The 24,274-nt window shown below is 39.0% G+C and overlaps 1 protein-coding gene across 7 annotated transcripts in view; it reads left to right on the top strand.

The window, feature by feature from the left end:
• The window catches only part of VAMP4 (vesicle associated membrane protein 4), a 28,050-nt gene extending 21,405 nt beyond the window's left edge, over positions 1–6,645 (top strand). For 6 of the 7 annotated variants that reach the window (XM_031435768.2, XM_031435764.2, XM_031435763.2 and 3 more), the window contains 2 exons: positions 2,623–2,674; positions 3,785–4,756. In XM_031435768.2, the coding sequence (XP_031291628.1) occupies positions 2,623–2,674; positions 3,785–3,846 (114 nt within the window). In that variant the 3' untranslated portion in view covers positions 3,847–4,756. Of the gene's footprint in view, positions 1–2,622; positions 2,675–3,784 lie in introns of all 7 variants that reach the window. The other variant, XM_031435770.2, reaches the window with a different exon arrangement.
• Positions 6,646–24,274: the final 17,629 nt, after the last annotated feature.

Genomic DNA, 24,274 nt, shown 5'->3' with positions numbered 1-24,274 from the left:
TTTCTATTGAAAAGGGGAAGAAAAACAAAAGCAGTGTATACGTCAGAATCCATTTGTCAAATAGCCCTAAAAACTATCCCACTTTCCTTCATTATTCCAGAGAAATAAGATATAAAAGAAAAATTTATAACAAGGAAGAAAATGAGAATCATTATATGCTAATATAGTCCTGCAAAACACCTTATAGAAATGAATTTACCTCTTAAATCAAGTATGGCTACTAATCATTAAACAGAAAAATTTCTCTTTAGATTTTATAGCAAATTTCATGTCATATGAGCAGATCTTTTCTTTTTCATCCTGATTCTGTATATCTTTTTTTTTTTTTGGCTTTTTTGAAAATCTTAGACATAACTCATTGTTCTTAGTCTCTCATTTTCAAATTTAGCAGTAACTTTCAAAACTTGATGTTGACATACACTAAAGATTTCTTCCAAGCATTGCCTGGGATTTACTTAGTTTTGTCTGTTTGCCTGTTGAACCCTCTTACTTTCAGAAATAGAACTTAGGGAAAGAAACACGTTTCATTGCTCCCCTTCTCTAGAATTTAAATTTTCTGTTTAATACATAGATTTTCTATTCTGCAGACTAGTTTGGAAGAACAAAAGGCCCATGAGCCATTCACCTCCTCTCCTGATACATACCCATGACCCATTCATCTGGCCATTAAAAAAAAATAATGTGCATTTGGCCTAGCTTTTTTTTAGCCATATCTAAAGATTTTCATTTTGTACTTTATGGGGTTCAGATCAAAGAAATGGTATGCTTTTAAGGGGGAAAAATACTGAATTTAAAATTTTATTTTTAAATAGTCTCTGTATCACTACCACTTTCTGGATTATCTTCATCATGAGAATTCAGGAAGAGCCAAGGAAAGGGATGTAAGGGCAGAAAACACATCAGAGGGTGCCAGTGGCTGAGGGCGGAGGGGTGGAGATTGACTACAGCAGGGCATGAGGGGGCTTTTTGGAGTGATGAAAATGCCTTACGTTTAACTATGGTGGTGGTGGTTGACAACTATATGTTTGTCAGAAGCTTCAAACTGATCTTCAAAAGGGCGAATTTTATTCTGTGTAAAGTATATCTCAATAAACCTGACTTTAAAAATGAGTAAGTGAACCATATTATCCAGTGGCTGGGGAGGGAGGATCACTGGCACCTCTCAAGTATCTAGAAGGCTCGAAGCCCTTACATGTTTAATGAGAAACAGATTTTTGTCCATGTCATTTGGAATGAGAGAGCTTTGGACATGCATGAACACATTACTGCCATTTTCGGTTGTAAACATTTCCTGGCCAGTGTTAGATGCTCCTTTTATGGAGGTGTTTTAAAATTGATACTTATATTTCTTTCCATTTAAACCTTCTAAATGTTAAGCCTAGCACAAATTAATATATATTTTCAGTAAAGTTGAAAAACTTGTGAAATTCCAAGTTACTTTTAGAAATGTTTACTGATTAAAAGATGCAAATCTTCTGTATATTCTCTGAATCACTTTGTCACTAAAGTACTTTAGTTTATAGTAAAATGTGCACCCAGATACCTACTGAAAATGCACCTCCTATATCCATCTGATCTGAGTCAAACAGACTCAGAAAACTGCGGGGTTTTTTGGTTATCATTATTAATTTTAATAGGCACATATGTTTAATATGCAAATCTTCCATGTATTCTCTTAGTCTCTTTACTCTTGTCATGAATGTAATGCCCCTAAAATGTCACCAGTAGTTTTATTTTAGAAACATTTCATTAGCTACTGCCTAGTTGCTATTTGTGATACTCAACAGAATGTTTCATGTGTTTATAATAATTGGGTATCTTTTTTCTGAATGAGCCATCTTTGATTAATTATCTGCAGAAATGTTTGATGAAAATAAAACTTTCATTTGAATTCATCAGGAAAATCAAATCAATTTATAATTTATGCATTTTAGGATTAAATGAGGAATATGACAGTTTTAGAGAGAGACGTGATGTGGGCCTAAAACATTAAGCAGCTAAGGACCAATTTTTAGATTTCTCCTCTCAGCTGTGAGAATGACGCACAGCATGCTCTCAGGCAAGTTATTTATTAAATGAAGTTGCTCATGAAGAACCTAAATTGTATGTCTCAAAATGGAGATTAAAAATGCCAAGAAGAAAGTAAGGGGAGCAAAAACTAACAATTCTCATGCACTTTGAGAATAAGTGCTATAAGAATGCTGCCTTACACTGTGTATATTGAACCATTTGTATCGGATGCCAGTGTTATTCATCATGTCCTGAAGCTTTTGCACAGAGTTCCTTTGAAATATTCTTTTCCTGGTCTTACATTAGGAATAAGCCTAAGAAATCATAGATGAAAAAGTCCAGGCCTATGAGGGCTTTGATTATTACAGCTTAATGTGTAGCCTTGAATAATAAAATCTAGGCAAGCAAAACCCCTCAAATTTGGGGAATTCTGATGATTTACAAAAAGATGCAAATAGCTAGCAAATTAATATGAAATAAAATTTGGACACCTTTCAAGGGATGAGCCTGTCCATTGATGAGTTAGTATAATATAGTAAATGGTACAACAGATTGACTTGTTAGTAAAATCAAGACTAACGTTAATCTTTCTTACGCCTTTTTGTGTTGTAGATAAAAGCCCTCATGGCTTTGGTTGCTGTTATCCTTTTATTAGTGATTATCAGTAAGTATTTCCTGGGTTATTAATTTTGAGGGGTATCATGTGTTTCGAAGTTTATTTAAATTTCCTTTTTTATTTTCAGTTGACCCAGTATGTATGACTAATGTCAGGATTGAATAATGACCTCTGACCCTAGTCAGGAGCTTTTACCTAGAATCTAAATAGATCTCTGAAAATGCCCTTAAATTGTATGTAAAATTTGATGTGAAAATGCATGTGTACGTTTTTTATGGTGAGAAGGTATCTTTTATCAGATTCTCAGAGAACCCCTGTCCTACTCTCCACCCCATCCCCCACAGTGCAGGGCTGAGTGATTTGTTTGAGGCCAGATATGGCTACTGCTGTGCTCAGGACCATAACACCCATTTTCCATGGTTAACTTCCATGTATGGCAGCTTGCATTTCATGATATTGTGTTTGAAGGAAAATCCAGGTAAATTCTCCAGATGATTTGGATGTGAGCTTCATTTCAGTCATTAAAGGATAACTCTTTCCCTTCCCTTTTTCCTTATTATTTTTAAAGTCAGATTATTAAAAAAAAATTTTTATTGTCACTTATTTATAATATTGTTAGTTTTAGGTTTACAGCAAAGTGATTCAGTTATATATACATTTTTTTTCAGATTATTTTCCATTTTTAGGTTATTATAAGATATTAAATATAGTTCTTTGTGCTATATACAGTAAATCCTTGTTGCTTATCTATTTTATGTACAGTAGTTTGTATCTGTTAATCTAATTTATCCCCCACCCGCTTCCTTTTCCCCTTCGGTAACCATAAGTTTTTTTTCTATGTCTGTGAGTCCGTTTCTGCAGTTTTGTAGGTAGATTCATTTGTATTACTTTTTAGATTCCACATGCAAGTGATACCATATTTGTCTTTCTCTGGTCAAATCATTTTTAGTATCTCCTTTTTTCCAAAGCTTCTTTATATTTATAGGGATTTTTAATAAGATTTGGAAACCCTTTGAAAAATTCCATGTGATAAACATTCTTTTCTGTTTAAGAAGAGTTATTACAAAGAAGTAGTCAACCTCATTATTTGTGGACTCACCTGCTAGCTAACACTGACTTGTTACTTGGTACTTGAGGTGCTTTCTGCATCACCGGCAGGTGTGTTCAGAGAAGTGGAAACTTGGAGTCTCTTGCTGCGTGTGCTCCCAGCTGATGTCTAATGAGGCCATGCTCTGCCTTCTAGTTTCATCTCTCATAAAGTAAACAGGTGGCCTTCAAAGTCTGTTTAGTACATTTCTCACTTTTGTGCATTTTGTTGATGATTTTAGTGTTTAAAATGGCCCCAGGTGTACTGGTACTGAAGTGCTGTCTAGAGTTGCCGAGCACAGGAAGGCTGTGATGTGCCCTATGGAGGAAATACGTGTGTTAGAAAAACTTCGTTCAGACATGAGTTCAATGTTAATGAATCAACAATGTGTATTAAATAGGTGTCTCCATATAGAAGAAGTACATGTAAAACAAGGTTATATGTTGATTGGTTGTCAAAAATGTTATAGCCAGAGGCTCGGAGTGGTGACTTTACAGAGCTACTCCAAGTACCAAGAATCGACTGTATGGAATGTTGAATAGCAGAAAGAAAATAAAAGTCAACTGTTACCTTACTGCACAGAGGTAGCTACTGTTACTGTAACTACTGTGTATATGTCAAGTCTTTTCCTATTAGTATATAAACATGTTAGATCATATAGATTCTTTATAATAAATACATTGTAAGTATTTCCTTGTGTTAAATATTTTAAAAATATTTTAGCCACCTTATGCTATGGTTATACCATAATCTGTTTGATCAAAATGACATTAGGTTGTTTTATGATATCTTTGCTTCTCCACTCTCATTTATTATTTGTCATTTCAGATAAAAGTTCAGTCCTCATTACCTATTTCCAAAACGGACACAGCTACATTTAGGAATATTTTTTCTAACATAGCATGTGAATCTGATTTTGATATGTTTCTTTTTCATTTTTTTCTTTTGCAGTTCTTTTAGTTGTGAAATACCGTACTTGATTTGGTGACAGATCTTCAGTAAACAAAATCTGGGACAATAATAAAAGATTGCTGCATAATTTAAATGAAACCCATGTATATAACTTTCAGAGCTTCTTTTTCAAGAAATTAAGAGGCAAGTATCACTTCAAATTGGAGCATTGAGAATGTCCAGTTATCTTCTTCCCTTCTAACAAGATGTGCTTTTAATAATTATGTTTAAGGCAAAGATAATCAGCCTCGATTCTGCCATATTTCAAGGGTCTAATTTGAAACTAGATACTTGCCAGTTCATTATCTGTGTATATAGTTAAGCACTGATAACGATATTCCATACTGTTATTTTAATGGCATAAGGACTTGCATTTATTGCATCCAGGTGGGAGTCAGGCTGGTGGTCAGGAAGCCTCTGTAGAGTACCACGTCATTATGCTGAAAGACATACAGAACCATCCTGTCAACATTTGCAAGATTCTGCTATTACAATTGCTTTGCAAGCAATTTCCACACATTTATGGGTGTAACAAAAGCTCAATGTTGTAAATGTTGCTGCCTTCTTCTATAACTAAAAACATTCCAGTAAACCTATTTTTGACTGTATAAGGGAATGTGTGGTAATTTTTTGGCATTTGGGTTATGAAAATGGGAAATTTAAGCAGTGCAAAAAGCATAGCATGGCGCCATAAAACTGGAGATAGTAAAATGATTGGAGAGCATCATTGGAGTATTTGAAAATGGCCAACATGAAGCTACAAATTATAGCCCAGTCTGTTTTCAGTTAGCCTCCAGTAAGGAGGGGTCGGTCCTACTGTGAAATCCATAGGTAGCTTGTTTCCTTACTTACTTTTTATTAATAGCTTTCCTATTTAATTTTAAGTAGCCTTTTTACCAGAAATGCTAAAAGTAGCAAAATCCTCTCCTTAGAGGTTGCTATTTTTGCCTTGCCTGGTTATCTCCTGGGAGATGGATGTTTCACACTCAAGTGTCAAGTTAGCCAACAGTAATGACTCTAAAGTCAGGAGCCTGGGTGCAGAGGTCACCATTCATCTCAGTCTGTTTTAAAACAGTGACAAGTGCAGTTAACTTTAAAATGTGCCAAACTGCTTGGATTGTTTAAACAAGTGAAAACACATAGTCTAATGTGTGTGAGGAGGAAGTTTTATAATAAAACTGGAGGTTCTGCAGAAACTTGGGTACATGGACATCTTCACAATGTATATAGAACTGGAAATTTGAAGTAGGGTGAATAGAAAATACCAGTATTTAAATAGGAAAAATGGATGATTCCTTTAGGGTTTATTTCTTTGGTCATTTTATTTCAAAATGTATGAAGCATAGAATTTTTTGTTTGTTTTTTAGTTCAACAGGATTAGTACTAAGATGCAAAAATGTTCTGTTTAGAATGGAAAGAAATTTGAAGGGAGAAAGCAGATTAAGAGGTACTCAAGATACCTGCAAGCTGTGAAGATCTAAATATAATTGCAAAATATTATAGTCCACTAAGAACATTTAAAAAGAGATCAAGGTCTTACGTACTACAGGGTGTTCTCTCTGCTCTCTCCACCCTTTGTAAATGTTAATTAATGTAAATAACATAATAAATACCAAGTCCTTTGATAGAAGAGGATACCCAGGGAAATGAACATTTTTAGAATTTCAGTAGCTAATGTATAGTTGAGGAATAGAAATGTTCTACCAAGAAGACAAAATCAGCCCTAAGACATGTACATGTGTCTTTTACTTGGGATTGGAACTAGACTCACCAGTAGTTAATCTTCCAGTTGTTGGTGTAGAAATCTCACTTCTGCTTATCGTCTATCAGTGAGGATGATTATTTCTCAAAAAGAATCCACATTTCCAATGTTTCTTTAATGAAGTATGCTGCTTTTAAAGAAATATTAAAAAAAAAGATAACGTTTTAAAAAATTTTAACTGTGAAAAAATAAAGGAAATATTTATATGACAATATCATATATGTAGTTCTCTTTGTATTTAAATATATTGCTGCTGAGAATACTGGTGGTGGACGTGTCACTATTAGAGCTTTGTGCTAGTGGTGGCTTGGTTCACAGTTTATCAGTTCTTCTTTCTTGAGGTTCATTAATCCTGAGACCCTTAAACTGGCTGTCATGTTTATGACTTTATTATGGTAACCTTGGAGACATAAGCCTTCAAAAATGGAGAAAAATATGTTCAAGTTGATGCCAGGACTACCTTCCCTCCCTCCCTTAATCATTCATTTTCTCCTTCAGCTGAGATCATCTTGCACTTGAAAAATGAAGTTTTCCCACCACCAAAACTCTCATTATTTAACAACAATGAAGATCAACAGAAAAATTCAAGTAGCTTTTTAAATACTGAGCTGTTACCCAGTGAGATCAGGTCACTGTTTTTATAATGCCTGGAACATACTCTTGCGATTTATGTCCAATAACTGAAACCTACTACCCTGCCACAACTTCGTGATAATAATACTGATTAATTTGTTCCTCCAGCCGATTACAACCCAGTAATGCCTGTGGTCTTTTGGCTTCTCTATCCTGATAAAGTTCACTGGAAATGGCCCTCAGATTTTATAAACTTGGGGATTTCTTATTCAAGAAAAGTTCAGTATTGAAAATGGAACATCATCTAAAGTGGAGGAAGGGTAATGAGTACACATCACACACAGAGATACCTGGTGTTAGCTCTCTGGGAGGTTGCTTGTTAGCTGTGCAGTCACCCTCTGCCTTAGAAAATTCTAACTTCAGCATTCTTTATAGCAAAAATTGGCATCTTTCAATTGTGCAGCATGTGGGTATCCTGAAAATGGTTATACATGTACACAAACTGAGAAGGAAAAAATAGAAATTTCTCATTTTCCATTCACTCTTCAACTTGCCTGGTGGCCTGTCAGCGCTGTTGTCCACACCAACTGTATGTACTGTGATTAGACAATATGCACAAATTTGTGTTTTCATGTTGAAAATGCCATTAGAAGATGTCTTTAACTATATTGAGTCAATATTCCTAAGTCAAGGGTAACTTCAGTTTTTTTTAGTCTAATTTTGTGTTTTCATGTGGAAATGTGATTGGAATCCATTTTATTTTTCTGTGAGTGGGGAGTAAGAGCGCGAGTCGATCCAGAAGCATTTCCACATCTGTGTTAGACTGCAGTGTAGGGCTTGTGTTCGCGTAGGAAATGGCCACGAAACAGTGGACAGACACTGAGTCAGAAGGAGCTGAGAGGCGCCCTACTTCTCAGTCCACCCACTGCTTTTTTCAGTGCTGTGGACAAATGGAACCGCTCCTTAGACTGACGTAGGGCTCGGGCCTCCTGTCCGAGTTTGATGTTGGTCTTACTCTGACTCTTTCTGGAAAGCAAGTAGAATAAGGGAGAGGGGGACACAACTGTTTTGTTCTGGCTCCTGTTTTATTTAAGAAGCTGCTTGGAACAAGTCAGTAGGAATTGAAGGGAAAGCATGATGCCCCAGTGAAGGCGGATGAATGTAAGCATGTGATAGCACAGAACACATGTTATTTGTGTCCCCACAGCAGCCAGCACAATGCTGTGTACCTGCCAGTTGCGTAGACGAACGTGCCTAGGAAATCACACAGACACCAGCGTGCTCATACGTAAGTGCGCGTTGGCGTCCACAGTCCTGCGGAGATGACGTGATGGACGTGGTAGTGGGTCTTTTTGCCTTTACCAGGAGATAGTAGTGCTCTTTTATAATAACTGGGTCTAGAAAAATGCTGATTTTACAGTATTTCATGAGGTTCTTGAAATCAGTTCATCTATTAAACATTTTAAGGCTACAAAGTAAATTGCATAAATGAGAGATTTTAGTCAGTAAAATGCCAGAAATCAAACTATAAGAAAGCTCAAGCACTTGATTTTATGCCTGGGGTATGTCTCGTTTTAAATTCCACACTCCTTTATTTAACCATCTCGATAAGTGCCTTGGATGACCTAAGACGTATGGTGGGAGATGAGCAGTGTAAATGACACGTGCCCTGTCCTCTAGCTTCTCAGGTCTTCACAGCCACTTTTACTGGTGTTGCCACTTTTACTCGGTGTTCACATCAGATACGTATCTGTAGCCACTCCATACTCAACACTAAAATAAACTATTTCATAGAAAACAGTTAAGCACTTTGGCTTAGTCAATATGTGTTAATTGTTGCCTTAACTTTAAAACTTAGCTTATTTGAAGTAACATCTGGCTAATCACCTTGGTTTAATCCATCTCAGTTTTCCAATAAAGTACAGTGAGGAAAAATAAGAGAAATAAAGGTGTTCTATCACGAAAAGCCATACCCAATGCCCAACCTATTGACAGACTCTGCGAGGGATTTTGGTGTAAAATCACTGAGTCTCAGTTTCTCTTACAGAGAAAACAGTTGGTGGGCCACTCATGCTTTACCTCGATGGTGTCTACTTTAAAGAGGGAAAGGTGGACACTTCTCTTTTACACGTGCAGGTTGCTTGGAAGCTAGGCAGGAGCCTCAAACAGGGCAAGTGTCCCACAAGTCAACACTGACCCATCTCAGGATCTGCCTCCACCGCCCTGCCTGGCCACTCAGGGCTCAGAGAGACATTTAACAATAAGCCCAGCACTTGCACAGGTGATACCGAAGCTGAAATCCATAGTGAAACCAGTGACTGGACCCTTTGCATCAGGCTGCATCTCCTTGGGGTAGGCGATTTTCCTTTCACATAAATCTCTAGAACGTTCATCAAGTCTATTTTCTCTATTTCAGTCACCAAGCGAGGTGAGCAACAGGTGATCACTATCTCCTTGCAAAGAGATTTTGTACGCTCAGATTGTGAAGTCACTACCCAGCCAGTTTTCTCAATTATTCCTTCTTTTCCATCAGCAAAGCTGGCTATGTAATTTCTAGAACCCAAAGCAAAATGAAAATGTGGGGCGATGTGTTCAGAATGCAGGGAGAAAGTGACTTGAAAGTATTAATAAATCTTCCTCCTTTAAAGATACTTGATTAGTTATAAAGCCTAACACAATCAAAATCAACAACCATTAGGGAAATACAAATCAAAACCCCAGTGAGATACCAGCCTACACCTATCAGGATGGTTACTATCAAAAAAGAGATAACAACAAATATAGGCGGCCATGTGGAGAAATTGGAAACCTCATGCACTGTTGGTGGGAATATAAGTTGGTGCAGTCGCTATGGAAAATACTACGGCAGGTCCTCAAACAGAGTTAACATATAATCAAGTGATTCCACTTCTGGGTTTATAGCAGAATTGAAAGCAGGGACTTGAACTGGTATTTGTACACTCGTGTTCATAGCAACATAATTCACAATAGCCAAGAGGTGGAAGCAACCCAAGTGTCGGTCAACAGATGAATGGATAAAGAAGACATGGTATGTATACAACAGTATATTATTCAGCCTTAACAAGGAAGGAAATGCTACAATGTGGCTGAACCTTGGGGACATTATGTTAAGTGAAATAAGCCATTCACAAGAGACCAGATACCATATGATTCTGGGTATATGAATTACCTAGTAGTAAAATTCATACAGACGAAAAGAATGGTGGTTCCAGGTGCGAGAAGGAGGGGAACAATGTGGAGTTATTTAATAGGTACAGAATTTCAGTGTTGCAAGACAAAAAGTGTTCTGAAGATGGGCAGTGGGGATAGTTGCACATCAATGTGAACGTAAATACCACTGAACTGTACAGTTTAAAAAGGTTAAGACAGTAAATTTTATGTTGTGTATTTTACCACAATTAAAAAATTAAGTTTTTAAAAGCACGATAGGGTTCATCACCATTCTAGGTAAAGAAAAAATTCAATTTTAACTGCCGGAAAGAATCTTACCATTTATGCAGTGCCAGTTTTAATGCAAATTATAAGACCTTTTAGCTTGTATGTAGAATTACCAAAATTGTATTTTATATCTCATAATTGCAAATATTTCATTTTTATCAGAACAGTGAAAATGCTTGCACAAAAGGTTTTGTTTCACTTCTGGATATGTGCACATTCTACCAACACTCTCTGATGATGAGTAAGGAAAGACTGAGAGGAAAAAGAACTCTGAGTTGCCCTATTTTTCTCTCCCCTTCTTTATCATCATTTTCAGCCTAAGAGCTTGGCTCATACCAGGCAGTTATCCAAGAAAGAAAAGATACATTAGGGTTCCTAGGTCGTTCTTGTCTCTTTGAATGCCATGAGCTTCTTTCTGCGTTGGAAGCAAGCTCTGGTCCTAATGGAAACTGTGGCCCCTTGTAGCTGTCGGCACCCCTGCTGTTGTAGAGGTGTTGACATGGAACAGGAGCACAGGATCCTGGGGGGGCCAGGTGGCGTCCCTGAATGCAGAGGGTCGGCAAGGCATGGGGATGTGAGCACGCACATATCTCCTCTGTCCCCACGCACGCTCCACTGTCCCATTGGACTTCACTTACAAAGCCCAAGTTCAAAAGATAAAGTTGCCAAGAATTTCAAGACAGTGACAGCTTTGAACCAAGTGCAGTGCCCTTCGGAGAGCGCGCGGTGTGAATGTCACATGCCTGTCGCGCTGACCTGCCCATCAGCCCCTCTCTCTGATCAGTCAGATGTTCTCAGCGCCTGTCTTAAAAGATGGGGCCCATATTCCACTCAGGAGTGTAAGTTTAGTAAGGTCGAGTTTGGTGGGAAAATTGTCTCATACAGCCAGTTTGTTCTACTTGGTCTAATGCCAGTATCATGTGAATTTTTATTTTAAATGTCTGAGTCCTGTTGCTGCTTTTATTCTCTGCTCATTATCTTTCATAACTTTTAAAATATCAGACCTTTCTCTGGCCCATCAGTTTCTTGCTGCATGCAGCTTCTCATTTCTCAATCTGATGTTTCCCTTCTAAGTTGATTAATCATCTTTGGTTGGATTCCACTTTGTATCTTAGCCCAAACCTGGCATAGAACGAGTGCTTCACATTTGTTGCATTAGTTAATTACCTTGTTTAACCCCCATCAGAAACAAGTATCGTGAGGTGTTCCTTGTACTTGTCAGGCAGTCCTGTATTCTGTTCTTTGTTCAGTTACAAATATTGATGGAACACTACTCTGCCGGGCACTCTCCTCTTTCCCGCGTCCCCTCTCACCTTTTCCTGGAGCGAGGATGAGGAGCCGTGATGACCACCATCCGTATCAAGGTGCAGGGAATTTACTTTTACATTCCACCCCTCTCCTCTGAAATCAGTTCCCACTAGTTACTAGCCATCTCTCCCATCTGATTGGCAAATTTGTTTTCTTACTATCCCACCCACCCTGGTGTGACCTACAAGGGCAGTGAAAACAATTTTTTTAATAGAATTCAGTCAGTAGCTAAAAGCATTAAAAGCACTAGCCCGAGCAAGGCAATATTCAAAATATTTTCAAATATCTGGGAGGCCCAGGACCAGGTCAGGACCCTGAAGGGCTCAGGGCAGCAGGTATTTACCAAAGAGAAGGAAATATGTCAACAATTTCAAATCAGTTCAGTTTTATACTCACATTTACCGACGGGCTGATAGCCTGGCCAGAGGGCAAGGTCCTATTGCCACCCTGAGGTCCCTCTTGCTCCCTGTGATCGATGCAAAATCAAGGTGGTGTCCCATCTATCAGAATGGGTCGTACCTCCGTGCAGCGGTGATCTCCAGGGGAACTCCATGCCAACTCTCGAATGAACTCCGGCTTCCTTGAGCAGGAAGGGGAGCAGGAGGATGTTACTGAGGGGCCTAAAGGACCGCCAGGGAGGGAGAGAGGAAAAGAAAGAGGAGAGAGCAGAGAGAGGCTTCCGCCATCTCTCAGGAGTCGGGTGGTTTGCCTGCTGTCTGGTTTGTGCTGAGTTTTCATGACAAGCAGCTGTGGGTGGCAGAAAGCTCTGCGGGCTGGTGACAAGAAAGACCTGTGCTCACATGTGAGGGTAACTTGAGTCATCTCAGACTCACCTACTCACTTAATTAGCTTAACTCACTTAACTTGCCTACATTTTCTGAGTCTCATATCCCCTCTTTAAATGCACAGGACAGTGTTTGCGTCAGAAGATTCTTCACTGCTGTGAAGTTAATCAAATTGCATGCAATTAGCATATATTGACTGCCTTACAGCCAATAGATGTTTTTTTAAAATCTATATGCAAAATGGGTGTGGATGTCAATAGATCTGAATACAATATGAGGAAGTTTAAAGCTTTACTGAATCAGTGAGTGATAACTTATACTCTCTCTCAATCTGTCCTGGAAATAAATCCAACTTGTCTGATAGGCATTTATCTATTTGTTTGCTTTTCCCCCAGAAAGCCAAGTCAGGATTAATCGGGATGAGAAAATGCCGTGTGTGTAAAGGAATTAAGCCTTAGAGATCATTGTAACAAGAAACACCAATATTTTGATGAAAATGCATCCAGTCCTTTTATCCCCACCTGACTGCTCCATTCTCCACCACCTCCTTGCAGCGCGCAGGCTCTGACCCAGTGCCACGTGAGAGACACACATTTCCGAGCGTGTGCTCTGTCTTCAGCATCCTCTTTCTCCCTTTTCTGGCCCCTTCTCCTCCCACCTCCTCCCCTCCTTCTCATTTTCTGTCATCTTCAGGGCCATCATCATCATCACTCATATTTTTACACATTCAAGCCATGCCAGGCACAGTCTAGGTGCTTTACGTGCGTCATCTCAACACTCGTGACTTTGTCACAAACACTCTAGTGTTGAGGATACCAATTAAACACATAAGTTTTATTTCTACCGTAATTAGAAGGTGAGTCTTAAGTGGTTTCTTTTAACACTATTAAAATAAACCAGCGCTTCACAACTGGGGGTGATTTTACATCCCCGCTCCCTGCAACTCCCGGACATTTGTCAATAACTGGAGACGTATTTGGTTGTCAGAGCTTGGGGTGTGGGACGCTATTGGTATCTAGTCACAGATGCTGCTAAGTGTTCTAGAATACATGCAGCTGCCCGCATTTCAAAGAATGACCTGGCTCAAAATGCCAAGAGTGCTGAGATCGATAAACTCTAAGGTAAACTAATCTTTTATAGGGTTTGGAAACAATGCACCATTAAGAAAAACATGTTACCATTGCCTCTTTTATATCAAATTATTCAATTTTTAAAAACATCATTAATTTTTACATCTTGCTGTAATCATCAGAACTAGGTTTCAAAGCATTCAAACTGAGTCAGAGTTCTTTATATTTCCATAAACGGAAGAGGAAAAGAATAGATCTTTTAGCATTATAAAAAAAACATAATTTTGTCAATAAAAAAGTTACTAGCTCAATGAACAATGACGACGTTTATAGAAAAACTGGAAAAATATCATTGTTTTGCAACTTTTCCCTTTTAACCTTCAGTCTTGCTGACAAGCACTAAACTGAACCTGTTTACTGTCCTTTAAAGTGAATGCTTATTTCTCATCTTTTCTTGAATCAAGGGGCTTTTTCATCATTTTTAAAGGCAGATTTAAAAGAAAGGTTTTTAAAACCTTCCATGTCAAGCAAATATCAGCCAACAATGACAACAAAAACTACCCAAAAAGCCAATCATTTTTCTTTGTTTTCTTTTTCTGGTACTTAATTTCATATTCTTCTAACTTATTCAATGGAATATTTTTCTTATTCTGTTTTTTAAGTAGTGTCAGTTTCTTCCCTGTCTTTCCTAAAGAGCTTATGTTTCTCCCCAAAGTTTATATTATCCTGCTTTCCCCAAAAGTTTATGCTGTCTTCTAAAACTTGTCTCTATACACATAGCCCGAGTCCCACTTCTTGATGGCTTTCACATTGGAGATTTCTTCAGGTCTGCAGCCAGCTCTGGGCTTAGCCAAACTGGCTTGGATTTTATAATAAGTAGCCAAAATTGCCTGGAGAAACACTGGTGCTCGGAACATATTCCAGGCATTTCGAACTTCATTATTTATTTTAGAAGTCCATATTCCTTTCATTTAAGAACTCCTCTTTCTCTCCCTTCACCCCTGTTTCCAAACTAAATCACCTTTCAAGACAGTGCTCATTCTAGAGCCACAAAGTCTTGTTTATCCTAGAAACTTGGCCAGCCAGTTTTGAATTCTGAACAGTATGCCCTACTTAAGGGGGGAAGTTAGCGGGGGAAGAAAATAGCTTTCCCAGAAGCATGCTGTTAACAGTTTTACCAAATCTACTTTTAAAATTTGGAATGATTTCCTCCTTCCTTATTTTATGACAAGAAAGCCTGGTTGAAGGCCATTGGTGCTTGGCGACCTCCAAAAGCATCCCAGTCCTGTGTTTGTAAACAGGTCATTTCTGACCAAAGGCCTTCGTCCTCCATCTAATCCACAGGGCCTGCTGCCTTTGCCCATTCATCAGTAGTTTGTCTTATTTCTGAAAGGGAACTGTGATCAGATACTTATTGTACTGTAATAATTGAAGATACAAGTCAGCTCTAAAGAGATTGATGACTTCCTTCTTGGCATTCTGCTTGCGATTGTAGTTGCTATTTCCAAGTAAATATTGGACCCTTGTATTTGGCGGTGGTCCCCAGCTGTAAACTTGCTCCAGATGTGGCTGAAATACTCTGGGTGATTTAACAACAAAAAGTACAAATATGAGCATAACTTTCCTATGTCTCCTGTAACTATTTTGCTTAATATAAATAAATATTTGGAGTAAGACTTAAGGAAATATATTCACCAGGGTGCAAGTTCGGCTGGCTTCTCGCATTGAACTCAAGCATTAAATATCACCATTAAACTCTTATTTCTTCTGTCCTCCCACGAAGATTTATTTTTTTAATTTCTTCCATTTAGATTTTGGATATCAAATGCCTAAACATAGCTTCTGTCTGTCCTAATTACATCTGCCTTCACAGCAACTATAGTCTTCATTCAATCACCTATGAATTCTAATTCTCCAGTAAAATCCCCTTTCCTGGGGTTGCCTCCTGACAGTCCTAGAGTCCAGATCTCTTCTTAAGACTTTCTCTATGTAATTTTTTTTTTTTAGTTCCCCCAATGAAGAAGACTGAAGAAATTATTGCCTTATAATAGTCTCTTTTCCATCAAGAAAAATTTGCTAAGAAGCTGCATCTTGGAAGAACATGTCAGCTTTTCCCAAACCCCTGAATTTCTATACTAGTTTCCATTTCTTTACTCCCCTGTGGTGCCATCTTGGAATATTTTCCAATTTACTTTCCAGCTCCTTAGCTCTCTCTTCATCTATGTCTGTTTGCTGTTTAACCCATATATTTGACCATATTTGTCATTTTTTGAAGTTATATTATATTTATTTTTCATAACTGCTTGTTCTTTTTAAAAAAAATAATATCTCGTTATTTTCTTAGGGTTTCAAGTCTTTCTTTCAAGTCTTTGATTATTTTTACAATGCCTGCTTTTAGTTAAGACATTTTTAGTTAAGAGGTATCTTGTTAATACAATCATACGAAGATCTTGAGCTCTCCTCCCCCGGTTGCAGTGCCTGCTGGTTCTTGCTGATGGCAGATGGTTTCCGGGGCCACCACAACACACAGCTCCAGGGGCTCCGTTCTCATCTTTGTCCACGTGCCGCTGCCATGTGCAACACACGACCTAGGCAGACATCCGTGGTTGGCCTAATGGGTTCTGCCTTGTCTTATACATTTTTACCGGTAAATTGTTTTTAGTAGGGATTTTTTTTTTCCTGTAGGAACCCCATAAAAGTTGCTTTCCAATTTCACAGCATTTCTGCAAAGCTGAATGCCAAAGAGAAATACTCCAAGAGTATTATCAGGGATTCACCTTGGCGGGGGCTTCTGGACCACTCAGGGAGTGTCAATTCAACCCTTAAATCTGTGCAAGGTGAAAGATAATTTCAATTTCTCAGGAGGCTTCTCAGAAAACAAACTCAAGCTTCCTTTCATTTCCTTGTGTTGGTGAATTGTTTTTTTCTCCTGTCACTTTTTTCACTGTTAGACAACATATTTCTGTTGTTTAAGCCACCCAGTTTGTGGTTCTTTCGTTATGGTCGTCCTAGTAAATTAATACGTTGTTATTAGTCCAAACAGAAAACAACCCAAGTGTCTACCAAGTGGTAGGTAAAAGCATAAACATATCTTGGTACCTCTGTACTATGATATATTACTCAGTAATAAAAAGAAATGAACTTCTGATACATGCAACAGCATGGATGATCTCAAAGGCATTCCTGCCAATTGATAGAAGCCAAAAACAAAAGGCTGCATATCACATATTTTCACTTTTTTGACATCCTTGAAAAGGCAAAACTCTAGGGACATCAGTCAGGTCAGCGTTGCCAACGTCAATGAAAAGGAGAAACGGCTTAACCAAAGAAGGGTGCAAGGGGAATTTTTGGAGGACAAAAGAAATATTCTGCATTTTAATTACAGTGTTGGATATACATAATTGTGTGTATTTGTCAAAACTCACACATAAAATGGGTGAATTTTAAATATGAGAACTATACTTCAATAGCCTGACTTTTAAAAATTAAATTATACTGCAAAAAATACAAAGACAAAAACTGAAATATCACGTAATCTCATCACCTAAATATAATTGCTATGAATATTTTGCTATATTTATGTCTAGCTTTTACATATAAAATATAGATTTATAAACTTAGGATCGCATTGTACAAATAGCTTTAAAATTTACTTATTTCATTTAATAAAATATTATAAATATCAATATTCTTCTGAAACTTTATTTCTGACTGTTCTATTTTATGGTGTATGCTTGCTTTTTTCAACCAACCCCCCTCGTTGAAAATTAAGGGTTTCCCGCAGTGTTTTGCCATTATAAACAATGCTTCAGTCGGTATCTTTAAAGCTTAGTTGTTACCCACATTTATAAAGTGGAATAATCAAGAGGGGAGGGTATAGCTAGCTCAGTGTAGAGAGCATGCTTAACATGTATGAGGTCCTGGGTTCAATCCCCAGGACCTCCATTAAAAGAAGAAAAGAAAGTAAAATGAAATAATAATGATGTTTACTAAACAGCAATGATAGAGGTTTCATATATATTGATGTAAAGCTACTGGTTTAAAATTGATCTGTTTAGAATATTGCTCTACACTTTTGAGAGTTGTCCTCATCCTGCCATATTTTCCTACAGAGGAATTTAGAGAGACTGAGTGGTACAGTGGAAATTACACGGGTGCTGGAATCAAGGGACCTAAGTCTGTGCCCCAGCTCTGTGCCTTTGTGACTGAGTGATTAGTATGCACACGAGCTTTCCCATCTGTAAACGGAGATGAAAATAGCACTATGTGACCCACACTGTTGGGTGGCTAAGCAGACTGCCATGTTAAAATGCTTCCTTTTTGCTCACCTCCACGATAGTGAGCCTGGAAGAGCTAAATCATTGCTCTCCCACTTTGCTTTGTAGCTAGGATGCTGAGTGACACAGTTCTGGCCAATGAAAGGTCTGTTGGGAAAGTTTTTGCTTTTCTAATAAAAGCAAAGATGTCCCTGGTGCCTGCTCCTTCCCTTCCTCCATCTCCCAGCCTTGAAAGTATATGTGATGCCTGGAGCAGCCGACACACAGTGAGGGCGAGGAGGCCAGCATTCTTAGAATGGTGCAGTGGAAGAGGAACATGGATCCTTGATGACAGTGATGCACCCCCACCCCAGTTCCAGAATGCCACTTCCCAGCCTCTTGTTAAATGAGAAAAACAATTTCCATCTATTTAAGCCAAGTTTCCTGTTACTTGTAGATGAAGGCACTCCTAACTGATATTCCAGTTGTTGTGAAGGGCAAATGATGTGTACATGGGACTGTGCTTTGGAAACTGGGAACCAACACAAACATTTCAGATACTAGTTGCTAGTCAATTAAATATAAAATTAATAACGTGCGGAGTGTCCTTCTCTACATAGGATCCTTTTCTTTTCTCTCCGAGCATCTCATTCATCAAAGTTTTATATTACATTTTCTATGCTTTTTCAACATTTTTTTCAATTATTTGCTACTGATTATTTTCAGAAACTCTTGATGATTAAACCACAATATAATGTGCATTGAAATTTTTAAAAGAGAAATACAAAAAAAAAATTAGTTGCTTTATTCAGTGAAACGGGTGTTACAAACCGTACCATACTTGTATCATTAAAAGCTGAATTAAGAGTTCCACTGTCAAAAGCAAAGGTATGATTGCCAGTGTCAGTCACAACAGTTGAATCAAACCTCTTTAGGAAGGTGGTGCAGCCAATCAATCCTCAACTATTGCTCCAAGAACATCATTTCCTGAGCTAGGAATTCTCATTCCACTTCCCTGGATGAGAAGGATACAGCTCAGTGGTAGAGTATGTGCTTAGCATGTGTGAGGTCCTGGGTTCGATCCTCAGGACCTCTGTTTAAAAAAAAAGAAAATTTTTTTTAATTTAAAAAAGAGAGGTGTTGGAAACAAATGCTGATAATGATTTGAGGATGTAGAGCCCCACATTTAGCATCATTCATGCCTTTTAAAGAGGAAAGATAAAGACCTTGAGCAAAGCACTAGCCACAGAGGCTGTTTTCTCACTTTTGAAGTTGGGACTGAGTTACTTACCTACCTACCCTGAGGGATGCCGAAGGTGTTGGAGCTCATGTAAATAAAGACTTGGCTTCCATACCAGGAACAGAAGCTTGGCTTCCATACCAGGAAAGGCATCCACCTCTGCATTCCCGAGCACCGCAGTTCAAATCCCCTCTATTTAAATCACCCTCGTTGGGTGATCTTGGACAAAACCTCACTTTTCTCATCTGTAAAATATCACGATCATAACAGTCCCTACTTCATAAGTGTGTTATGAAAGATTAGTGATGTAATTCTGCTAAAGTGCTTAGCATGGCCCCTGGCACCGGGCTACGCTTAACAACTGTCAACTGTTATTCCATCAATACTTACACTTTTGCTCTGTTGGCGCTTTCCCTTTAGCATATAAACACATCAAGTTTTTTCCATCTTAAAACAGTAATAGACTTTAGATATTAACGTTTATTTTTTTGGCCAGTTCAGTTAACTTTTCTCTGTTCATCCTTGACCTAGCTGCATACACAGCCTAGGTCAACACTCGTCCACCTGACCACAGTCGAGGGGGAGGGGGAGGGCAGGGCAAAGCAACCACATGGTGTAGAGGTTGAGCATGAGGTTAAGAGCCAGAGGGCCATCTGTCCGAATCCTGGCTCCACAATTTTCTAGGTACATGACCTTGGGCAGATTTCTTGTCATTTCTGAACCTCAGATTCCTCACCAATAAATTGGGGACTGGGAACACCTGCCTTGCAGGACAGAGTGAGGTTAAAACAATGCATGTCAAGTACACAGCACAATGACTGGCACATAGTAGACACTCAGTGCATGGCGAGATATAATTACTCCCTAACATATAAAGTGAATTGTAACTTGCCATCGAATTGATGTGATAACACTAACGTACAGAGAAAGATTCAAGAACAATTTGGGATCTGTTTGCCATCATCTTTAAGCACAGAGAAGGGATGTGTGTGTTCCATCCTTTGAACAGGGGTTCAGTGAAAGAAGACTGAGCTGGACTCTGCAGAGTGGGTAGGGTCTGCACAGCCAAGCAAGAAGCTGGAGAGCAGCAGGAGGAAGATGTGTTTGTCTGGGGTCAAGGATGTGGGCAGAGCATCTTATTTCCTTTCCAAGCCTCCGATTACTTGGTGGCAGTGGCCAGGGTGAAGGCGGTGAGTACCTCAAAGAGTGATTACTACATTCATCTTTCATTTGGACCTGGTAACAAACCTATGCTGTAGACAGTGAGGTAATTATGACCCCTTTCACAGAGAGGAAAATTAAAATTCACAGAGGTTAAGCAAATTACCTAAGGCGCCCCAACTTACCAAGGAACAGAGCTGTTACTTGCACTAAGTCTTCTGACTTCAAGTCCAGGTGCCCCTTTAAGGAACCAGGGTGAGAGTCTCATTCTCTAAGCAGTAGGGATCCACTGTGTTTTTTCAGCAGGAAGCTGATGGCAGGAAGGTAGGGAGTAGGGATATCAGCCTGATGGTAGGAGATAGGATGAGAGGAAAGGGAGGGAGACTAGGCTGAGGAGAGACCCTGAGAAGCCCATAGAGAAATAAATGCACTTGAGGTGGAGAACTCCAGGAGTCATTCTGAAGGCAGGAACATCAGAACTTGGCAACTGATTCTACGGAGGGCAAAGGAGAGAAAAGTCAAAGAGAGCAGGTGTTGGCTCCACGACTAGGAGGAAGGTAGTGCCTTTAATGGCTGTAGGCTCCGTGCCAGGGGGAACAAGTTCTGAAAGGACTGCAGGAGAGCTGTGGGGATGGGAGTGGGTCTGAGAAGAAGACAATGGCTTTGCTTTGGCAGGACACCCGGGCTGTTGTGACTCGGATTGTGAAACCGAGTCCCCTCTATAACGGAGTTTGTCTGATCAGTTTATTTATCTTTTTTAATTTATTTTTTAAATTTATTTATTTGGGGGGGGTAATTAGGTTTACTTATTTATCTTTTAGAGGAAGTACTGGGGATTGAACCCAGGACCTCCTTCATGCTAGGCGTGTGCTCAGCCACTTGAGCTATACCCTCTCCCTGATCAGTTTATGATTAACCTTCTATCCAAAGCTTTATTCCCTTTCCTGTCTTGCACCTGTTCCCTTTAAGATTGAGGAGTATTAAAAAATAGGGTGTGTGTGTGTGAGTTTGGGATTAGCAGATACAAACTACTGTTTACAGAACAGATAAACAGCAAGGTCCTACTATGTAGCATAGGGAACTGCATTCAATAGCTTGTAACGACCTATAAGAGAACATGACAAAGATAAATATGTGTATAACTGAATCACTATGCGGTACACCAGAAACTAACACAACATTGTGAATCAACTCTACTTCAATTAAAAAAAAAAAAAAGGAAAATGCAAAAAAAAAATGGGGGAGGTATTGAAACCAAGCAGGACCCTGTGGGGTCCTCCTGGGTTAAAAAAAACAACAACAACAACAACAAAACCCTTTCAGTGTTCAGTGTTCCCTGTTTCTTGCTTGTAGAAAAAAGCTTTAGTCTCCTAGACTTTCCCTGAGTTCCAAAGAGCAGATTCAAGCACTTACTGACTAGGGAAGTGAGGCCACGCAGAAACAAAGAAAACAGCAGCCCGAATGGTCTTGAAGAAAACAGCAGGGGCTGACACAGAATTGAAAGTTATATTTAACGTGGGCTGCATTATATTCTGGGTTTTGGGTTTTGTTTGTTCTTTTTTTTTAGCAGATTCACCTTTTTATCCAGTCGTGCTGCTGCTAACAGTAAAATGACTTTGACTTCCCTGACCATAGGCTAGCTAGATTTTGTGGAAAAGTTGCCTGAAGGTCTGGAGCTGGCTTAGGAAGCTCGCTGGGCCCAAAATATATCCAGAGATAATCTGCAAGGCACAGAATTCCCATCTGGATGCTCAGGGGTCATTGATAGAAAGTCATTTCCTAATTGTCCACATTTGATGTTCTTCCACTTTTCCATAGGGCAAAAGCCACAAAGAAGATAGTTCTTTCTTTTGAGACAATTTTCCCCTCTGAGTTTTGGACATAACCTACCAGCACTGGGTTTTTAAAGGACAGACTGTTCTCACTTAAAGCCAGGTTGCCGACATTAAGGGAATGTGTGTGTCTGCCTCCTTGGCGTTCTCGTTCACTCGGTTTTCCTGGTGGGAGATCACAATTCCACCTTTAAAAATAAAATAAAATATAATGGGTTTCTTCATTAAAAACCCTTTGAATCATGCTTACTGAAATCTGTTAAATGGATTTAACTGATTGGCAGGGAAGAGATTTTCTGTTCCCTGGGAAATAAAAGAATTCAGAAAGGAAATAAATGGATGAAAATATTCCAGTAATGAAATCCCTCTCTTTAATGATACTTGTCACACTGAGGAATTATCGACTGGAAAGTGTACTTAACTTCACTCAAATAAAGAAGAACTAACCCGTCACTCAGGGAACCCAGGTCCTGGGGAAGAGCTGGGTTCACATCCCAGCTTCCTTATTTACCAATGGGTCTTTCTTAGAGACTCAGACACTGAATGCATCGGAAATCCTGTGGGGAAATGACTAAGTATCTAGTGAGGTAGTTGAAGTGCTGATAAGGCTCGATATGTAAATTACCTAGGCTGTAATCAGGGCCGTTTTATCAGGACATGATCCTTAATCCCTGTGTCATCCAACAATGTCTTATAAAATGAATTCAGGAGAAGCTTTCATCCTTAGGGGGTCCCTTTGCTCCACTAGGGGTGAAGATGAGTAGTAACGAGCACTAAAAATCCTGATGTCACGCTCTCAAGGCTCTTTTGCTAATCTGTCATCTGATCCTCACAAGAACTTTCCAAGGCATTTTAAATCCAGAGAAACTGAGGCATGGCCAGCTGACCAGTGTCCCCCGTTGACACAGGAGTGAACAGACCAGGTGGGGATTTCTAGGTCTCATCCTCTTTCTTGACTTTTAAAGAGCAGAAATATAAGGAATAAATAAAATGATTAGAAGAAGCTGAATAAAATTTTAAGATGAGTTATTTAATAATCACTTAGAACAAGTTCAGGTTGATTATTAATCTGCCACTCATGGACTAAAAGCAATATGATAGGAATACTTGCATAACATTGTATCGTTTTCTATCGAAAACACTCTGCTTTGCTGTGAAAGTAAAATGTACACTAATGATCTGTCAGGAAAAATAAGTATAAACTTAATACAGATCAGCGCTAAATTGTTTCATTTTTATATCATTTTGATGAGAAGGAACGGGGTGTGGGGGGTGAGTGGCAGCATGGGAGGGTGTGGGAGATGCTATGGGGGTTTGTGTGAGCTAGACTGTTTTAACCCATCCATGGATTGACAAGTCACTTCATTTCCAGTTTCCTCCTTTGCAAGATGAGGCTAACCATACTTATCTCTCAGGATGGTCGTAAGGTTCAAAACGAAAATGAGTTAGTAAATTTAAAAAAAATGTTTAGGTACGAGGTAGTAGTCAAAGAGGTAATGCAACATTGTGTCTATTTGCAAACTTTCAATAGCCCACAGCTTTTGCTCGTGTGTGTTTACACACCCAGCTCAGTCCCACAGTGTGGCTGTGACATCTGAGACTCCCGCCACTGAGGGCTGACCATTTATTTAATTAACAATAGACCAAGAACTGCCTTGACTCCAGCCCAAAGATCATAAGTGGATCATGCTCCACCAGTAACTGATAAACTTTTAGCACCTGAGAAGCTATGGCAAACATCAAAACAATTCATGAATAATGACTGGACTTGTAATATTATTGATTGAGAAAATGCACATTGACACATAGACTCCTGAGCCATAAAGGTCGCAGGATCTAACTCCCACCCAACTAGAATGACTACTCATCTCTCGCTCTCCATCGTCCCCCAATATAGTCTTTGAGTGCATTTTAAAAAGATGTTTCTCCTTCTTTGACGCAAGTCATGAGAACTCAGCATTTTCCCATAGAAAAATGTAAATAATAAGTAGGGTCTCAGAAAAACCCATGAAAGTCTCTTGTAACTATGCCGTTGCATGTGGCCGCTGTGTACACGATTTTTCTTTTTTTCCTCTGGGTGGGTGAGAAGGGAAGCGTGAGTCATCAGGAAGTTGTCTCATCTTCCTCGTAATCCCTAACTCTGAAAAATCTTCCCCATGCCGAG

The sequence above is a fragment of the Camelus dromedarius genome, chromosome 23, assembly GCF_036321535.1.
Source record: "Camelus dromedarius isolate mCamDro1 chromosome 23, mCamDro1.pat, whole genome shotgun sequence".
NCBI classification, from domain to species: domain Eukaryota; kingdom Metazoa; phylum Chordata; class Mammalia; order Artiodactyla; family Camelidae; genus Camelus; species Camelus dromedarius.
Note: the sequence above shows the minus strand (reverse complement) of the source record. Positions and strands in the feature narration are given on the sequence as shown.